At 32.7% G+C, this 20,329-nt stretch overlaps 1 protein-coding gene across 9 annotated transcripts in view; it reads right to left on the reverse strand.

The window, feature by feature from the left end:
- Positions 1-354: 354 nt before the first annotated feature.
- The window catches only part of LOC143222959 (isoaspartyl peptidase/L-asparaginase), a 47,550-nt gene continuing 27,575 nt past the window's right edge, over positions 355-20,329 (reverse strand). For all 9 annotated transcript variants that reach the window (XM_076450197.1, XM_076450196.1, XM_076450201.1 and 6 more), the window contains 3 exons: positions 11,650-11,810; positions 7,915-8,147; positions 355-7,012 (listed from right to left, as the gene is read on the reverse strand). In XM_076450197.1, coding sequence (XP_076306312.1) covers positions 6,789-7,012; positions 7,915-8,147; positions 11,650-11,810 — 618 coding nt within the window. In that variant the 3' untranslated portion in view covers positions 355-6,788. The remainder of the gene's footprint in view (positions 7,013-7,914; positions 8,148-11,649; positions 11,811-20,329) is intronic.

Below are 20,329 nucleotides of genomic sequence, written 5' to 3' on the forward strand. Positions count from 1 at the left end.
TGCTCTGCCCACCACAGGCATCAAAACCTGGATTCTTGCACTGTAAATGTGTAAACATACTCCTGTGCCTCTGGGGAAAACCTAGTAGGGAAAAGACATTGATATGGGTTTTGTATTAGAGTAGTTACCATTTTTTTTGCCTTGCACGTTCTTTATGATTTTAATAAGAATAATTTGTGTCCATTAATGGAAAACTGTATGTAGAATGAATGGAATGATATAGACATGGTTCATACTGGATTGCATAGATCAATTTCAAGCATTTTATAAGGGCTTTCTGAGCATTCTCAGAATGTTTTTCAAGTACTTTTTGAATCTAAAATCTGCATTAATATAAACTGGGTTCAACTGAAATTTTATAGAATTTCTATTTATTTATTCAACATATAAATATAGACAAAAGAAAAGACAAACTTCATATATTGCATTTAACTCTTGCATCATGCATGAATGTTAGATATATCGATATGTTCTGCTATTACAATATTTTCAAGTACCTTTGAAAAAAAAAGCCCATTTTCAAGCAATTTTTAGGATGCAATATTTGCAGCAGAAATAAAGTCGTCAAGACATACAATGGTCCCATCCTAAGTGCAAAAAACATTGTATACAAGACTCAACCAAGTTAATGGATAAGAACTATTGAATTCATTGAGTTTCTCATTTAACACTTCCATATGTGTTAGCATACACCAGTTCCCTCTTTGTACATAAAGCAATACAATTAGTTTGTATTTCAAATTCAAGGTGGACATTAATCAGAACTAAATTTGAAAGAACTATAAGGTTCACAGAAGGGATAGGCAGATCTCATGCAGTGAAAAATTATCTTAATACGATATGATATGTGTTATCATTGATATGCTATTAACTATAATAATTTTAATGATTTCATGTTTTCTTATAATCTCTATGGTGTCTTGAATGTAAAATAGCAATAATCTCACTACTGGTTGATGGTAACTGTTGATTAATATACTTGCCAATGTTTTCTGTACCAGTCTCATAGTTTAATATTGTCAGCTATTATGTATGATTTGTAAAGGAAACAAAAATTTGTTCTAGTTTTCTACTTTAATTCATAATATATGTATTTAAGTATGTGTGTTACATCTACACATGCACAAACGTGTATATATGTGCATGTTATGTTTCTTAAACACACTCTTGTGTAAAATACTACTTATTTATAGTATTAATTATGCTGCAGTTTTTGTTTTTCTTGAATTCCTTTCACATATTTCACACTAAATTTAATAACAGGAGGGTAACATGACCTTCATACATGGTATTCCTTATGAGCACTAGCACATGATTGCAAGCTCATTCTTAATGAGGAAAGAATACTATGCAAGTGAGAGGAAAAGTAGTGCAGAGAGGTATCTATCTAAAATAAATTTTTAGTTAAGGAAAATGTTAGTTTCAGAAATGCTAACAACTTCTCTGTACAAATAAAAGCTAGAATCCTGCACTGAAAATATTGGAGGGGCAGGTGCTGTCAAATTACACAGATGAGCTTCTTCCTCAAATAGTGACAGAAAAAAGGAAACTTACGGAGTGTGACTTCCACAAGACAAGAGATGGTTAATGAACCAGCTGTTAGTGGGAGACTGCATCCTTCTGAAACAGAGATTACTCTTCTGCTCATTTTTCGTTATCTATTTGTTCAATAAATTTGTAGTAAAGGATTTTAGGTAAATCTACTGCCAGTTGGAATGTGTTGCAAAGGTGAAAAGGAACCTAGAATGTGTTATGTGATCAGGGCGTCAGATCACTTTATCTTAGTAGGTGATATGAAATAGATATTGTAGTGACAAGTGGAGGGTGGGAGGAATTATCATCAGCATCTCAAGGCACATCCAAGTCCCATCTCTATGTACATGCCCACTTGTAACTACTTCGGAGATACTATATTGGTATGTCCTGTATTACACTTCCAGGAAAGGCTCCAAGCCCTATATCTAAAATGAGCAGTGGATCAATCTAGTCTCTTAGCAGGGAGAAAGTACCACTCGTAGAAGAAACTTTCCATACTGACAACACCAGTAGCTTGGAAATAGAAAAGTGATCTCCTGTGCTCATTTCATAGATAAGAACACAGGAAAGAGTACATGGACCACAGTCATCTGGGATTAAGGCTGCACTGAAATAATGCAGTGACTTATTATGATTAAGTACAATAAGCATAAGTCAGTTGTAAGATCAGGATTCCATATGACATTGTCTCTTTTTCAATAAAAAGTACAGAAATGATTTTGAACCAAACAAGTTAAAGTGGAAGGGGGAAAAGTCTCAAGAGAAAGAGTCCTGCCATGGTAGAAATGTGTTATGACAAGTTTCATGAAAATTAGTTGTAAGAGCAAGATTGAAACAGACAGTTTGTATGGAACACAAAAGACAATTGGGATCAGAATAATAATACAATGATCAAATAGAGGAGACAGCAATAGGAAAAACAATCACTCATGCTGGCAGCACAAACCTCTGGAAAGAAGGAAATGGACTAGAAACAACATCAATTGGTATACGGCAGAGTAAAGGAGGCATTTAAGGTGAAAATATCCAAAAAAAAAGAAGAAAAGGAGAAACTCTGTCATGAAAAAAACAATTGATACATGAAGCAGGAGGCCAACAGTTCACGGGGGTAGTTGCCCAAAAAGACCCACACAAAAGTCCCAGTAGGGGTGAGATGAGGGGAACAAAAAGAAACAATTTTGGCTGGTAAGTGGCAAAAACTTGTGAACAATATACAATAGCAACCTGCACTGGATGAAACAGACAAGATGAAAAAGCCAGATAAAGTAGAAAGTAAGATGCAGAGAAGTAAAATGACTTGATTGAAGCGTTGCAAAGAGACAAGTGACATTTATATTGAAAAAAGGCAAAAGTAAAAAGCTTTTAAGAGTGAAAAGAGAAAGTGGGCTATTCTGTATGAAAATCCCATAAATCATGCAGGAGAAAGGACAAATTCCATGTGGGAAAATGAATATGTGACACCCTATCATAAAAAAACAAAAAATGAATGACTGAAGAGAGACCTCCAAATTGGAAGTTACAAAAGTAACATGAGGGGTTCCAAAATGGAAACAAATCCAAGAGAAGGCCACAGAATCTAAAAACCACAGGGTGGATCCTGTCGTTATAAGAGAAGCAATATGTCACCATATTCAAATCCTAGGGATGATTGTAAACTCAAGAATGGAAGTCCAGAGCAACAGAAAATGAGTTTTGAGCTATCATTTTCTGCTTTATCTGTGAAGTCCATTAGTGAGTACAATCCAGACAAGACATATTTAAGAAGCAAGAAACAACTTACAAGCAATCTTGCATAATACCCAGTCTCTAGTATATTACAGAACAGTGTTTTTCAATCCTTTTGCTACAGTATGTCACGACCTATTATAGTCACATTCAACATTTCTTAACTGTAACTCCTTCCTTTTTAAAGTAGTGAATATAACTGACTTAAAGGAAAAACTTGTACTTTCACCAGAAATTTTAGTCAGTTGATTTGTTTTGAATATTGCATAAGGCTATACTGGACTTCCTACACTAGCAAAACCTAATTTAGCAGTGAAAGACTAATGGGAAGGCAGCTAATTATCACCACCCACTGTCAACTCCTGGGCTACTCTTTTACCAATGAGTAGTATGATTGACTATTACATTATAACACTCCCATTACTAAAAGGAGTTAGCATGCTTGGTGCAATGTGGATGTGAACCCACAGATTTTAAGCTTCCTAATCACCTGGCCATACCAAACTACAGACAGTTGAGTAAGTTGTTGCTCTAAATAGAAAAGAGATTTTTAACCCACATATAGCTTAGTTAGAAAGCCAGGTAAATTGTAGAGGTTGTATGTATGTATAGAATTTTTTGGTTTTCTAAAATGCATCTTTGAAATCTACAAAAATTAATTTGAAAATTTAGCAAGAATAAATGAATTTTATAATACTACAAGCACTAGGAATAATTGGTTTTCTATTTATACATTTTTTTATTTATTTATGGCATCATGTTTTAAGAAAAGTAACTTAAAATTAAGCATTTATGAGTAAATAGCAGTAATATTTACATACACGTTTATAAGTAGTTACACACACTTTGTACACTTATAATGCTAAATTTTGGCCACCCCAAGAGAATAAGTAACACCCAGATATCTAAAAAAGTTAGTGGATTGATCTGGACTTTGTATAGAACCATATAATAAACATTTTTATGCAGAATTCTCAATGCAGCTGCCATATAAAAAACAAGTCAGTAAATCCTCTCCCACTGTATTCTGAGAGCTAGGATTATGACAAACTTTGTGGGAATGTTCTAGTAATTGCACCATACAAGTCTACATTGTAATGTAACCTTCAAACATGAAGAAAAGTGTTTTGAATGAACTGCAAAACACACCTCGCACTCTGAACAGTTGACACTCTGACTTCATATATTCAAAGGCCAATTTTCATTTAAATTACTTAATTAAATATTATAATTTTTTTCCTAATGAAAAGTTTAATGAAAACTTGAAAAATTTCGTGACAAAAAATTTAAAAGTTATAGCATGGAAACTTTAATGGCAACTTTGAAGTCACATGGTTGGTGTAATTCATACAGTGAGTAGCAAGACAATTAAGCAATGTCCCTTCCCCCCAGGTGGTAATAGGTATTACCTTTCAAGCGTGTGTATGTTTCGTATAGCAAAGCCACAAAGGACTATCTGTTCAGCCCACCGAGGGGAATCAAACCCCTGATTTTAGCGTTGTAAATCTGGAGACATACCGCTGTACTAGCGAGGGGCGATATCTTTCAAGAACAACAAAGAAAACTTGAACCTGAAATAAGATCAACTTAATGTTATTCTCAACCATGTTATGTTAAATTTGCACATATTTAGAACAAATAATAAATTCATTATAAATACTCTGCAAAGTTTCATTAATTATAAATATTGTAATAATACTGCAAAAAGGTAGAAACCTATGATATATCCAAATACCACATTAATAATATTTTTCTACGTTTTCATACAGTTTTTGCATGTAGGTTAGGACATTCTTGTAAACATTTGTTAATCCTTTTTTATGTGTAAAGGTTACAAACTGCAGCCTTAATTGCAGTATGTCTTCAGCTGTGTATCTCCTCACTTTAAACTAGCACTATGTGTTTCTGTGTGGACATCAAGGAAGGTTGTGTATTCAAGAACGTATAAAAGCTGTTTTGTTATAACTTAAACCTTAACTAAGGCCACGTTTTTCGTAGAAATATAAATATGGTATTTCTTCTTTTTGATTTTCACTCCTATTTTGCAGATTTCTTTATACTTTCTACCTTACACATCTTTAGCAACATAACACTCTAATGTTGTTGAATAATTTTGTTTCAAACTATACTTTTGATTGCTCTATTTTCTACTGCCATTTCCACTTGACTTTTTCTTTGCTTATCAGTCCTGAACTTGAGCTGCTGCAGAAATACTTAAGTCTTTCTGTCAGATATCAGCAAACCTGAATATCACATATGGTTGTAATACATATTATCTATTGACATTACAATGTTTTATTTTAAAAGTCAATTTTTCAGTTTTTTTCATATAACAATTTATATGTTTATTACTTCTAGTATTCTAAATGGAAATCTAATGGCATTCAATTTTAGTTTATCATTCTACATCCATTTCATAACTGTGGAGCAAATTCTGTAGGTTTCAGTGAATATTTCTCTTGAAAATTAAGATGCAACACTGAATTTTTAAGTAACTGATGTTTTTGGATGCAACAGTGTAGATCCTGGAAAAATTTTCAGAAGACTTGGAATTTTGTTCTTAGTTAAGAGTAAAACCCTGGAAAGTGTGTTTAAATTTCTCCTACCAAAGAGTAATTGTACATTGTAATTAATTAAAAAAGAGAAATCTTGTACAGTATCATGGGATCAAAGCATTAAACTACTACTCTCACAAACCCATACTTGTACCTAAATCTGTTCTAACTTTCAAGTGTCACTACTGGTGAACTGTACCATATTAAATCATCTTATGTTCTTGCCTATTACAACAGTCAGTGTTTAATAAATTATCAAATACATTACAAGAAACCACTAATTTTCTATGTAAAATACATGTGTAACCTCATTATTAATTAGTAAGTTTAAATACAATGTCAATGGTAATGTTGTATTGTGATTTTAGTTGTTGTTTTTTTTGGCACCACATGCATATTATTAGAGACTCAATAACTAACAGCCATGGACATGCAAGCAATTTCATTTCTAAATAGTTTAGAAAAATGTGTTTATAAGAGCCAATAATGTCCATAAGATATGAGGCACTCAAAATATGTAAACAAAAAATACTATCAACATGTACCTCATTTTCACTGGCAATTAAAGGTAACATGGGAGATCAACATTTAATAAGCATGTTATCATATAATACTTTTAATGAAAAAATTTATGCAACGTAATGAAGTTGGCATCACCTAAAAATGTTCTCATAAAAAATATATTTCAGGTATATCAGAAACATTATAACCTTTTTTTGACAAATTTTCACATTAACACACTTCAAGTGGCACACCTTAAGGACATTAGTGGATTAGTTTATGTTAAAAATAAATATATAATGTGGAAAAAATTAAGTTTCAGAATAATTTCATACTGAATATATATAATTACGATCTTTCTATAAAAGTTTTGAATATTTAGTAATACTTCACTTTAAAATTTAAATGTAACCACAGATACTCTTTAGTTTTCTCACACAAAGCAACTTTTATGTTAACAAACATTTTACATCACAGTGGGGAACTATCAGATGATCCATCTTCAGTTAAATCATCATCAGGGTTTATTCCATAGTGTACTACACTTCCTTTCCTATAAGCCCACGTCATATTTTCTGTGGTGAAGTGAACACCGATGTCTCCTTTACTGCTAACTACTACTACACCACCATATCCCTGGACACGATTTTTCATGTACTCTAATCCTGCCACTGCTGCTTCTTGAGCTATCATTCCTGCAATTTTGAAGATTATATAACATTACTAAAGCATGGGTAAAACAGTAAACATATACATGGGTAACACAAATTACATAATGTCCTAGACATCTCTTTTCAGCTCTGGTGCAACACAAAAAAAAATGCAAGCTGACAAAAACTTCACATTTGCAGTTCACACACGTTTTCAAACTTACAAAAAAATATCAAAAAATAAATATGAATCCAAATCTGTCATTTGATTCATTGTGTTTCTCATTCAAAGTTCTGTCAGTAAACAGAAAATGCAAGATATATTTATTACAGTAGAATACACTGTTTAACCTATAAATGTGCTGCAATTATCACTCCAACATTGTAAAACTACACAGCTGTAATATGTATGTTAAATCTCACTCATAAATAACTGACATAACTTAATCTGTAATTTTACAAGTTTCATAAATTTCAGTAAAACACAAACACCAAACATAGGCTTTTATTGGTAATAACATGACCATAAATCAAGTACAAACCTAACTTTTCTCACATTAACATCTGGTTATTAACACTGACATCTGTTTAAACTTTAATTAAATATTTCACACACTTTATTAATTTTTACTAAAGATACAAAAAAACGTCTACATGGCTGAACATAAAAACAACCAATGTTTTACTGAAGAAAAATATGTAGAAAGGCTGATTGCAGCAAATACAAATGTAAAAGTTAAGGGTAAAAGAAAGACATATGCAACACACACACATATACATAGAATTGTTAATTTTAAGGACAAATAAGCAGTATTTTGTTTTAAAAATACTGTTACTATCTAATTATAAAACAACAATTCCTATAAGTTTGCAAGTCAATGTTAGAGAACAATATGACATGGATTCTATACTTCACAAGCAATCCTTAATTTATCATGTTTTTGTACCTTGTTGCATCAATCCTGTAATATGTCGAGCTAAACATACTCTCATAATGGCCTCCCCATGACCAGTTGTAGATACTGCTCCAATAAAGTCATCAGCAAAACCTCCAGACCCAACACACGGAGTATCCCCAACACGACCTTCTTGTTTAGCAGTAATGCCACCAGTAGAAGTTGCACAAGCAACATGACCTGCAGAATCAACAGCAACAGCTCCTACTGTATCGTGGTCAGAGCTGAAAGAATATAATAGAGTAACTGAAGTTATTTCACACAAAAAACATAAATATTCAGTTCTTTAGATAGCTAAAATATCTGCATAAAATATTAATAATATTTTGAGATATTTGTAATTTATTATTTTACACGTATCAGTTACAAATATAATAACACTGATACATTACAATAGAAACTCGAGTGCCTACTGGTTGCATGCTGAAAATGGTTATTTTTTCACATAAGAAGTTTGCAGAATGCTTAAAAAAATAACAACAACATGGAGTGTAATAATAAATTAAACTGTTGATAGATTACATATGCTACAAGGTGCCTACTCAGATGTAACTGGATGTAATAGAGTCAAGAAACTTCTTATAAAACCAATTTCAGTAATTGTGCTAACAATTAACCACTTAACATATATTCATGCAATTCCTAATGATTTAGCATATTGCAAATATTTTTGCATTACTAATCTACCTAGTGATGTGTCCATGTACATAAACAATGAGGGTCATTCCATGTCAAATCATTCAGATTTTGGAAAATTTTCCAGGTGACCCCCTCAGAATGCCTTGAAAAAATTCACATGTGCTCATCTACCCATATAATGAAAAACTGCCAAAGATCAGATCAATATCTCTAATAGTTTCTGATTTACAGCCCTGTAAACTTCAGTAAATTGTTTTTTTATTTTTGCCAAATTCATTGTCGGGCAACTTTGGCTGCTTAAAGCTGCAAGAGTAATGGTTGGAGAAGACTGAAATTTGCTACACTGACTGAATTAATCTCACAGAATTCAAAAATGGTCTCAAACCAACTTTATCTCTCTTATGATTTGCATAATGACGCTGCAAATTCACCTGAAAACCCCAAATCCTAAAAAACGTTGGTTTATTTAATAAGCCATAGCTCTAAGACATAATATGATAAAAAGCTGAATTTTGTTTTCAAATTTCCTATAACATATCAGTTGATAAATCAGCAATTGTTGTAATTACAAGTTTCTTAGATCTCCTATAAAAATATTTAGTTGCATGCAACTTTTTATGATTTAGCTAAAAATAGCCCTACTTCAGACCACAGTTTTACCATGTCACCAGTTATTCAGCCTTTTCAGATTTTTACCAAATATTCTTACATCTATGAATATGATCTACAAAAAAAAATCAGGATGGTGTTCAACCTACTTTTTGAGTTATAATTTTTCTAAAATATCCTCTGGCCATACGTTGTTTACTTGAAAAAAAACCCTTCAATTCAGGTGTGTTACTGTGTGCAAATATATCTATACAATTTTGAAATAATTTATGAATACCATTGAAATATTCTAATCAGCCTTTACCATACGAACATGAGAAACGAACTGTTCTCATGGCCTGCATGGCCTACAAAGATGAGAGCTAGATTCCTTTCCAACATATTCTTTGTCTGATAAGTATACCTACCATGCAAAGCAGTAGTGCTCGCCACTATGTTCTAAGTCAAAGTGATCTCAACATAATCAAACTCGAATTTCAGAAATTTATTCAAGCTGTCTGAACAAAGCAATGTTTATTTGATGTTGTTAAGGATAATTTATCACCAAAGCAGTTTTTAAGCCATGCTAGGGGGGTTCAGGGGTATGCCCCCCGGGGAAATTTTTTGATAAAAACATAAAAGAAAAGCCTGAATTATGCATTCTGAGACCACCTTTTTGGCAAGTTTCAGAATGGCACACTGAGGTGTTTGTCTTATTTTTTAAATCATAAATAAACATATAGGCCTATATATATAATATACAACTTAAAGTTATCAGGCCCAGCAAAGTAGACTTCATCATACATTCACCGTGATATTAAAGTTGAATCAAACTGTGTTGTAAATGTCCTGGGAAGAATGAACAGGCGTTTGAGCCTTTCATATATATTCGATTGTATTTCTCTAGTTCTGACAAAACTTGCTGTATGAAAAGAGTGTTCAATCAGAAATTTGCATTTGACCATTTGTTGTGTGTGAAATTATCTGCCATGCAATTATGGATCTTCATGAAACTTCATAGGTGGCAACTGAACTTGTCTAAAAAGTTTGGGTCCATGGGAAGGGGTTTAACACCCAAACCCCCCCTTGACTATGCCCCTGACTCTTGCAGTTTGAAACAGCCAAAGTTGCCCTAAAATGTATTTGCCAAAAATTAAAAAAAAAATTAATTTAATTTTATAGGGCTGTAAATCAGAAACTATTAGAGATATTGATCTAATCTTTGGCAATTTTTCATTATATAGGTAGATGAGCACGTTAATTTTTTACAAGGCATTCTGTGAGGGTCACCTGCAGCCCACTGGATGATTTGACATGGAATGACCCTATTTTAGTTAAAACCTGTGATACCCATGAGTTTCCCTGAAAAACACACTTGGAAAGAATGTTTTCAAGATGTATCTTTATATTTTTTGCACATGTGTTCTGCACAAATAAATCTGTTTTTATATATTTATACTGCTATAATTTATTTAAGAAAGGCTAATAGCTTAACCCTATCACAATAGGTTTGTATATTTTTACACCACTGTGTATGCAAGATATATACTATAACTGAAAGTGAAAGTACTTAATGTATCTTCAGGAAATTTGATAAGCTTTCTGAAAATATTAAGTCTTTTGGAGACAAAAAATTCAAAATTGTAATTAAGTATTTTCACTAGAACTTTGTCTATAATTATATGATATCAGTGTTGACTTCTCAGAGTGCAAAGTGATTTTCATGTTAAAATTAAATTTTTCATTTCAAGGTTTTGAAATTTCCTTTTCACAGTACTTAAAACCTTCTAAATACATTTTATTTTAATTTTCAGAAAACTATATTATCTGTTATGTTCTATACTACAAGTGTACAGGGTTGATTGATTTGATAAGCCTTGTAACCACTATAAAAAGGTCAGTAAATAGTTCTAAATTACCCTTTTTTTATTCCTGGAATGAAAGTTTAACAGTAAACAACAACTGTTATCCTGGTTAGCTTAAAGCTTGTAACAAGATACATCTGTATATACTTAAATTCTATTGTTTAACTACCTGCAGAACTATTTTTTACAAATAATCTCACCAAATAAATATTAAATCACTGAAGGAATAAATGTGTAGCTCATGTTACCCTATCAAATTATGTAAAGTACAGGCTAGTCACAAGCATACTTCCTGAAAAAGTTTTTGTATTACTATTTTTTCTTTACTTTAATTAATCTAACCCAACAAGTTTCTACTTTTCACATTTTAGTTACTATTATAATAAAGAATACCTAAGATATACAGTGCTTATAACAGTCTTCTTTTTGTTATATTACTGTTGAATGTTGATGAAACTGAAGCCTACTTTTTGATATTAATGGTTTGGTTTATTGCAAATTTCACACAAACCTACCAAATAAAATAGGGTTAAAAATGACTAAATAATGTTCTCAAACACACTATTTGTATTTTAAACATCTGAAATACAGGAATATTCCCATATCTTAAATAAATGTTTTATAAAGGTTTTACCTGTGTTTCAATCCATCACTTACAGCAGTCATGAATGTTTTAAAATAATTTAGTCTTTCACAAGCAAATTTTGTAACAAGTGCTTCTGGTTTTGTAGCTGGCATTCCAACTTCATCAGCAAACTTATGAGCCCCATCACCAATCATAAGAACATGATCACTCTAAAAAACACAATAAGATACTAAAACTACAGTCATAGCCATATTACAAGTGTTTGTGAACCAATAAACATCAAACTGAAAATGACAAAGCATCAGAAAAGATTACAAAATTGTACAGGTAAACACAAACAATAAATAATTTCAACTATATGGTCAATTTATCATTAATACAATTCATTATTATACAAAATACTAAAGAAAACAAATTAGATAACATACCACTATTTTTTTAGTTTAAGCATTTATAAGCAGACTTCACTTTTCACTTTTTCTTGTTCCTGAGCAGAAAGTGTTATTTTCCAATTGCTTATGCCTAAAGTAAATGAAAAAATACCTATTTTTCTCTTCAAACTTTGCTTTTGTGACCTGGGTAATAAAATTTTCAAATTTACCCATTTTCCTGAACATTCCAAGTAGATTCATACTACCCCAACCAAAGAGACCTAAATGACTCGATCAGAGATCTTGGTCTAACAAAGTCGAATGCTGAGCTTTTGACATCTAGGCTCAAGAAGTGGGATTTGTTAGATGAAAGTGTGTAAGTCACAAGTCAAAGGAAGCGTCACTGACATTTTTCAAGCTTCTTCACACTTAAAGGTTGGCTCTGCTTTTACCATAATGTAGCCACTCTGTGTGAGGCAACTGGAATTGCCTGTAACCTGAACAAGTGGTGCCTCTTCATTGATAGCTCATCCAAAAGTCTCAAAGCTGTGCTGTTCCATAACTGGAATGAATATCTGTCTTTTCCCCTGGCTCATTCTGTGCACCTCAAAGAGGAATACGCAGTGCCAAGATCTTGTTAGAAGCCTTGAAGTATAATTACTATGGCTGGAAGGTTATCGGAGACTTCAAAATGGTGGAATCCCTGATGGGGTTCAAGGAGGTTTTACCAAGTTTTCATGTTATCTTTGCCTTTGGGACAGCAGGGACACTGCAGTGCACTACAACAGGAAGCACTGACCACAATGGATCAATTTCTCTGAGGAGGCACAATGTCAAGTGGACCTCCAGAAGGTGTTGTTCCCACCATTTTAAATAAAATTGGGTCTTATGAAACAATTTGTCACAGCTCTTGATAAGGAGTGTGCAGCCTTCAAATACCTTCGAGATTTCTTCCCTAAGTTGTCTGAGGCAAAGGTCAAAGCTGGTGTTTTCATTAGATCATAAATAAAGAAGATCCTGGAGTGCATAGAATTCCCCAAGAAGCTCTGTAGGAAGGAAAAAAATCTTGGGGCAGCTATGTTGCAGTGGTTTGGGGCTTCTTGGGTAATCAAAAGGCCAAAAATTATGTGGAACTGGTTGAGGCTATGGTGAAGAACTATGGCAAAATTAGCTGCAGGATGTCCCTGAAAGTCCATATCCTTGACATTCATCTTGATAAATTCAAGCAGAGCATATTCAGTGGAGCAAGGTGAGCACTTCCACCAAGATATATTGGACTTTGAATGCTGCTACCAAGGATCGTATGACCAAAACATAATGGGAGACTATATTTGGGGGCTGATACGTGAAAGTGATTTACATTACAGTCACAAATCTTGAAAAACTACTCACTTCTAAACATTTTTGTTCACTTTTCATTACTTTAGTATAAATACATGTAAATCTTGTTGATTCATATGTTGTCTTATTCAGACCTTATGTAGATGAAAATGTGCAAATTTGCTCGTTTTTACATAGAAAATAGGTTAATTTCTAAATTTTATTATCCAGGTCACAAAAGCAAAGTTTGAAGGGAATAATGATCATTTTCTGTACTTTTACAACATAAGCAATTAAGAAATAACACATCCTGTCCAGGAACAAAATTTGTGTTACACAGTGTAATTATTTGATTTTAATTACAAAAGTTCATGTTTGTCTTTAACTTGTTTTATATTTGTATTTATCAAACAGCCTGAAATAAATATACAAGCTTTTAAGTTGCTGAATTATAACCTTACTGGAAGCTTTTGAATTGATGTTAATACTACAGTTAATAATAGTGTATAGTTATATATATAATAAGTTAATAGTGAAAGTAATAGAAATTTATCAGTAGTGTTAGCAGAATTCCACTTGTATCACCTCCAATCACCATTACAACATCCCAAATCCAACTCTGTTCTGAGTAAAAGTTTCACAAATTACAGATCTTTAATCATATTTAACATAATTTCGAACATCATGAATCATTTGTATGGAAAATGTTTGATAAAAATCCTTTATCTAATGAACTTTTACATTTATTCATTTTATTTATCATATGAATGTCAGTATTATTCTTTACATCTTATATATTTAGTCTTGTACATGTTCTGAGAAACAATTTTATTTCCAACAATGAAAGAAGCACTTAACTAACTGACATATGATGAAGGTCCTGAAACGAGTTATGTTTTTATAAATATTTTATTGATGATGTTATGTTTTTAATAGAATAATATTTATTAATTTTATACAGAAAAACTGTATTTGAAAATAATATGAAGTAATATACTTATATTCATCAACAAAAATTCAGTAGTAATAAAGAAATTTGTACTATTGGAGGGAGAAAAACCACAGAGCACACTAATCATAATTTTAGGTGTTATAAGTTTTGTATAACTTTGCATCTAAGTAGATTTTCATGTACATCAGCTTAGAATAAACAAAGGAACTTACTCCTAAAATATTGTATCTGAAGACAGAACTTCCTCTAACTTTTCAAATGTACATATATTTGCTACAAATTTTAAAATAGTTTTATAATTCTGGTATTTAAACAATTTCAACTTAGATATTTTAGAATCAATATTTTGTCATTTTAAGATATTTATTTAAAAAAAAAAGGTTGAAATTTCATTTCTAATGAATTGTGCCTGGAAATATAATCCCACTTGCTACTTGAAGTTGTCAATTTTTTGTCCGTCCCAAAGAACAACTCTTTTTGCTAAGAACCCATCACCTCTTGAGATATATATTATCCACTTCTTGATTTTCTTATCTTTCCATATTTACTTATTGAACAGTTTTGAAAAATAGCTATAAAAATTAAATATGGCTGGATATTGCAGGAATTAGAATATCAAGTAATAGTAAAAGTAGAGCAATGTATATATATGCAATATGAAACAAAAACATCAAATGAATGGAGGTTGCACACAACTTAATAAAGGCATCTTGCTGATGTTCTTTGTTTAAAATTACAGCTTTTATATTTTAACAGATATACTATGGATTTACTGAGTTGAAATATGTGCAAAGAAATTTTAAAAATTGTGTTCAGTGAATAAAGTCATCATCAAATAAGATAAGGTTACTGTTTAGTATGATAGGTGATTTAAATAATATTCAGAAGACTCAAATCTTCACTGAATATTATTTTTTAATATTTATCTTATTGAAAAAGGGTACATAAATAAATCATCTAAGTGGTTTGTCATTTCTAACTGCAACTGTGATATGTTTTGATGTAAGTGAATCACTCAATAAGTAAAAACTGTCCTTAAAATTTGTGGCAAAATATTATTTTTTAGAAAAAATGTTTTTTCATAAAACACACAAATAGCAGTCTCCAGAAGAGATTTATCATGTGATATCAAGAAAAAACTGAAAATTACTTAAAAAAGAAAAATCAAAACAAGATGAAGGAAAGTAAGAAAATTAATATAATGTTTTTTTTTGTGACATATACTAATTGGTTAAATGTTATCAATTAGTTATCGCCCAGCTTTACCCCACCGGTAAGAAAAGCATCTCTCTGTGAACAGATAGAAGTCTGAAAAAAGTAGAGGAAGAGAGATGCAGGCTCATGAGGAATCAATCCAACATCAGTAAGTTAAAGTCCTGGAAAGTAAGAAATAAAAGAAAATTTGATGATTAGACATATTCCATATATTTGCAGAGTCCATTAAAGAGCATAACTTGCTAAACTAAACAAGCAAAGTCTCAGAGAAAAAAAAAAGGTTGCAGTAGAGGGTGCCTCTCATGATAGGACTAAGAGGAATCAGACCATCATATCTAAGTGAAAATGCAGACTTAACAATTATATCATACATCAAGAAGCTCCAAGAACATAGTTGAAAATGGAAAGTGTTTGATATAAGTAAGTAACTAAGAACCGACATGAACTTTTTTGTTTTCAAATTCTGCACAAGGCTACACAAGGACATTATCCATTTATAATTTAGGAGTGATAGGCCACAGCTAGTCAATATCACCCACCATTGACTCTTGAGCTATTCATTTACCAATTATAGGGATTTGAACCCATGACCTGTAGATTAGGAGTTCAGTGTCATAACTACCAGATCATGCCAAGCCCCAGTAGATACAACTGCAGTAAGAGTTAAATGTGACATACCTGAGCAGCAAAAACATAGGAGGAATTACCTGATCCTCATCAGAGACACAAGTATAAAATCATGGTGTGGGAAGAACTAGTCAAAGTTATGCAAAGACAAGGCAGACACAGCAGAAGCTACAGAACCAGAAATTCATGAGCCCTGGGCCTGCAATGAATAATGTGGAATAGAACCAACTTTGATGTACAATAGTTTTAGCATCACTCACTGTCAGATTAACTCCAGTGACCACTGTAGAAGAATAACATAACTCCTAGTGAGAAATGCCTGGACCTCAGGAGAGTTTAGAAATGTAAAAACAAGAATTTATATGTTGCAAGATATAAGAAAATGAGTTAACTGAATGTATTATTATTAGTGGTTCTGTTTTTATTTATTGTTTTTTTTAAGTTCTTTTGTACAAAACCAAGATTCATTACCAGCATCTGCCTACCCTTCTATCATATCATGGTCACTTCAATTTAAAAGGCAGATGTAACCCAATAGTTATCTTTAGCAAAATCAGTGACAAAGTAACATCTCTAAACAACCTAGTGTCGAAAAAAAAAGTAAAAGCTTTTGGTTTACCCAAAATACTCAAAAAGTACTTTGCAAGGGAGATATACTACCCTTCTATTGGTAGAGGGGTATAAACTAATGCTTCATAGACTAACACAGTTCACATTAATACATTTAGGAGTGAAAGCTCACTTAAAGACTTCGTGCATGCTCTTAAACCTTTCAGCAATATTGTGAAGAGACAAGTAACATAACTTGAGGAATTGTTGTTATAATTTTCCTATACTGAAATTGTATTTGGATAGGTACTTACCTCTTCATATCAAATTAACTATTTAAATCCATTGTTGCCCTCTATATGACACATTTTTTTCTTTACATATGCCACAAATCTTCTGTTGCCCCCTATTGGAATCAAATGATTCCAACTGTCCCTCATGAAAATCATCAAGCATCACCTATTCACAAAGAGGGGCATGACTTCCTCTACATTCCTCTACCCAATCTTCACTTTTAAAGTTTGACAATTATTAAGATTTTGTAAAATTTGTAGTAAATTACAATATTTCCATATTAATGTCAAACTATTAATCCAAAAATTAATATTCAATGGATTTAACAATGAAAGTCTGAATAAAATGTATTAAATACATATAAAAAGTAAAGCAACAAGTTTTGCTTCAAAGTCAAAGTTTCTTATGAGCAGTTTTACTTTTTAATAAGGTTATTTAAACAACTTCTCACTACTTTTGTATGGATGAACACCTTATGACATATAAAGGCTCATGATGGTTGGGAGTTATACCAATTACTTTAGATAACTTGGTTGGACTTGTACAACTCTATACTAGTGTAATTTATCTACGTCCCACTAATTACATTCAATTAATACTTTACTACTATAAAAGAGACTGGAATGCCAACTTCAGTAAGTTTATCTTCCTTACCCTCAAGTGGTAGTACATTATTCTTTTTTTTTTCAGGAATTAGTCACCTTCCCAGAACTGTCTGCAGGCAGTGAATGGTGATATAGATGTGGGGCATTGTGGGCTTGAGTACCCACATCTCATTATCCTAACTCAGTGATTCTCAACCTGTGTGCCGCGAAAGATTGGTGGGTGTGCTACGGTGTTTTTGAAACACATTCAACTTTCTTGGGATTTTACTAGCAAGTTGAACACATCAGTTAATAAAAGCTACAATAGAGACACTCTGAAACCTTCCAAAACATTTGATGGTTTTCACTGAACTCGAGCACTGAGAAGTTCATACTTAAATTTCATTCTCGACTGCAACGGTTTGACTGTTGGTTTAATTGTGGTGCAACAAGTGCTTCGTACATCATAAATGATGCATCAAACAATCAAACTGATTTCTGGAACGCGTTTTCATTCTGAGGTAAGCTACAGCTACTATGCTGTAGGTAGGAATTTTATATCAACTGTAGAACTTCATGCTTATCATGTACGAATTTATCATTTATCTATGGAAAAATATTTAAGTAAGTCTGGTGCTGCAAAGGAAAATGTGTTGAATCAAAAGCAAGGAATAAAACAAAGTACAAAAACAAATACATTGAATACGATTTTATTGCTTTGGAACTGGAACATTCTCAATTACGATACTGCCAACTCTGCAATGCAGCTTTATCGAACAAGGCACTTGTTCCTAGCAAACTGAAGAGACACTTGGAAACAAAACATTCAGCTGTGAAGGATAAACCAAAAGAATACTTCGAGAATCTTGCGGCTCAACAACATGAACAATCAAGAAAGCTTGTGAACTACATGAAGCTGCCCGAGAAAGAATTGATTGCAAGTTATAAGGTTGCTCAATTGTTGGCAAAATGCAAGAAAGCACATATACGGAGGCCGAATCAGCCATTGTGCCAGCATTAGCAATCATCTTTGAAACTATGCTTGGAACGGATGCCGCCAAAAAAGGTTAAGCAAGTTCCACTGTCCAATGACACAACTTTCACAGAATTGTAGACTTGTTGTCGGATTTGAAGGATCAAGTCTGCGAACACTTCGAAGCACCTGAAGATGAATTGTCTCTGCTATGGTCTCTTGAAGTTGATGAATCTACTGAGGTTAGTGGAAAAGCTCAAGTTCTGGCTTTTGTTAGATTCATAAAAGATGGAAAAATCATAAATGAATACTTTATTTGCAAATATTTAAAAAGTACAGTGAAAGGCCAAGACATTTTCGAGTTGGTGAATGAAAACATTTTGCTCTTCAAATTACATTGAAATAACTGTGTCAGCATTTGCACCGATGGCTGTCCTTCAATGTAAGGAAAAATGAAGGGATTCATCACTCGGTTGCGTCAACAAAATCCAAACATTAGGATTGTTCACTGCATGATTCACAGATAGGAGCTCACCTTCAAATTTTTGCCAAAAGATTTGCAGTCTGTTATGAATCAAGTTATTCAAATGGTGAATTTCATCAAGTCTCAGCCACTTCAATCTCAACTTTTCTCTCTTCTCTGTGAGGCGATGGATTCAGACTACAAAAAGCAACTGTATTACACTTGATGGCTTTCGAAAGGAAAGGTGTTAAAGCGTCTTGTCCAACTAAAAAACTGAAATAATTTCTTTCTTGGAGGTTGAGGAAGCAGGCTTTGAATTTTCTTTTCATGATGAGATCTGGTAGCTGAAGGTTCAATTTATCTCCGACTTGTTTGACAAATTAAATTCTATGAACTTAAGTCTCCAAAGACCATCTGAAAACATTATTACTGCAATGTCCAAACTGAAGGCTTTCGATGAAAAGGTAATGTTGTGGAATAATAAGATCTCGAAAGGAGTCCTTGATTGTTTTCCTTCTGTTAACGAATGTCCATCAAAGAAGAAAATTGTCCCTCAAATTTTGAACACATTAAGCGACCTACAGTCCGCACTAAAACATTACTTCCCCTCACTTGCTGTCGACGAATATAACTGGGTGACCTATCCATTCGGAATCAACAAGGCAACAAATCTTACAACTGAGGAGGAAGAACATCTCATTGATTTACAAAACGACAAATTTTATTAGTCATTGTTTCCCGAAAAGAGTTTGTATGAGTTTTGGATCTCCATTAAAAATTCATATCCTGCGATCAGTTCAAAAGCAGTTGAAGTTCTGCTTTCATTTGCATCTTCGTGGTTTTACGAAATTGGATTTTCAGCATTGACCAAAATTAAAGCCAGAAAGAGAGAGAGGCTTCTTGCAGTTGATGATGAAATGTGAGCTTGTTTGTCTATCCGAGAGCCTCGCTTCAATTTGCTTTGCTCTCAGAAGCAGGCACAAGCGTCACATTGAAAACATATGTAAAAATAAAAAGTTTTGATTTTTCTGCTATACCTCAAAAATCGTTAAAAAGCCTTAAAACGACACTCACGGCTAAAGCAAGCCAATTTGCCAATGTGCAAATGACATTAATATCACTTGGTTTGACCGTGATTTTCGTTCTAAGGCTTTTTAAGTTAACTCTTCTGTGTTACGTATATCTAAACATGATGCACAATGACATTATGCTTGCTTTGGCCATAATTTTCGTTCTAAGGCTTTTAACACTTGCCATATAATGTGTACCTAAGAAAATTGTTAAGGCTTTTCCAGGTGTGTCGCAAAAATTTTCTGATTGTCGTAGTGTGCCACAAGTCAGAAAAGGTTGAGAACCACTGTCCTAACTTGTATTCCTTTT

The sequence above is a fragment of the Tachypleus tridentatus genome, chromosome 8, assembly GCF_004210375.1.
Source record: "Tachypleus tridentatus isolate NWPU-2018 chromosome 8, ASM421037v1, whole genome shotgun sequence".
Taxonomy (NCBI): Eukaryota; Metazoa; Arthropoda; class Merostomata; order Xiphosura; family Limulidae; genus Tachypleus; species Tachypleus tridentatus.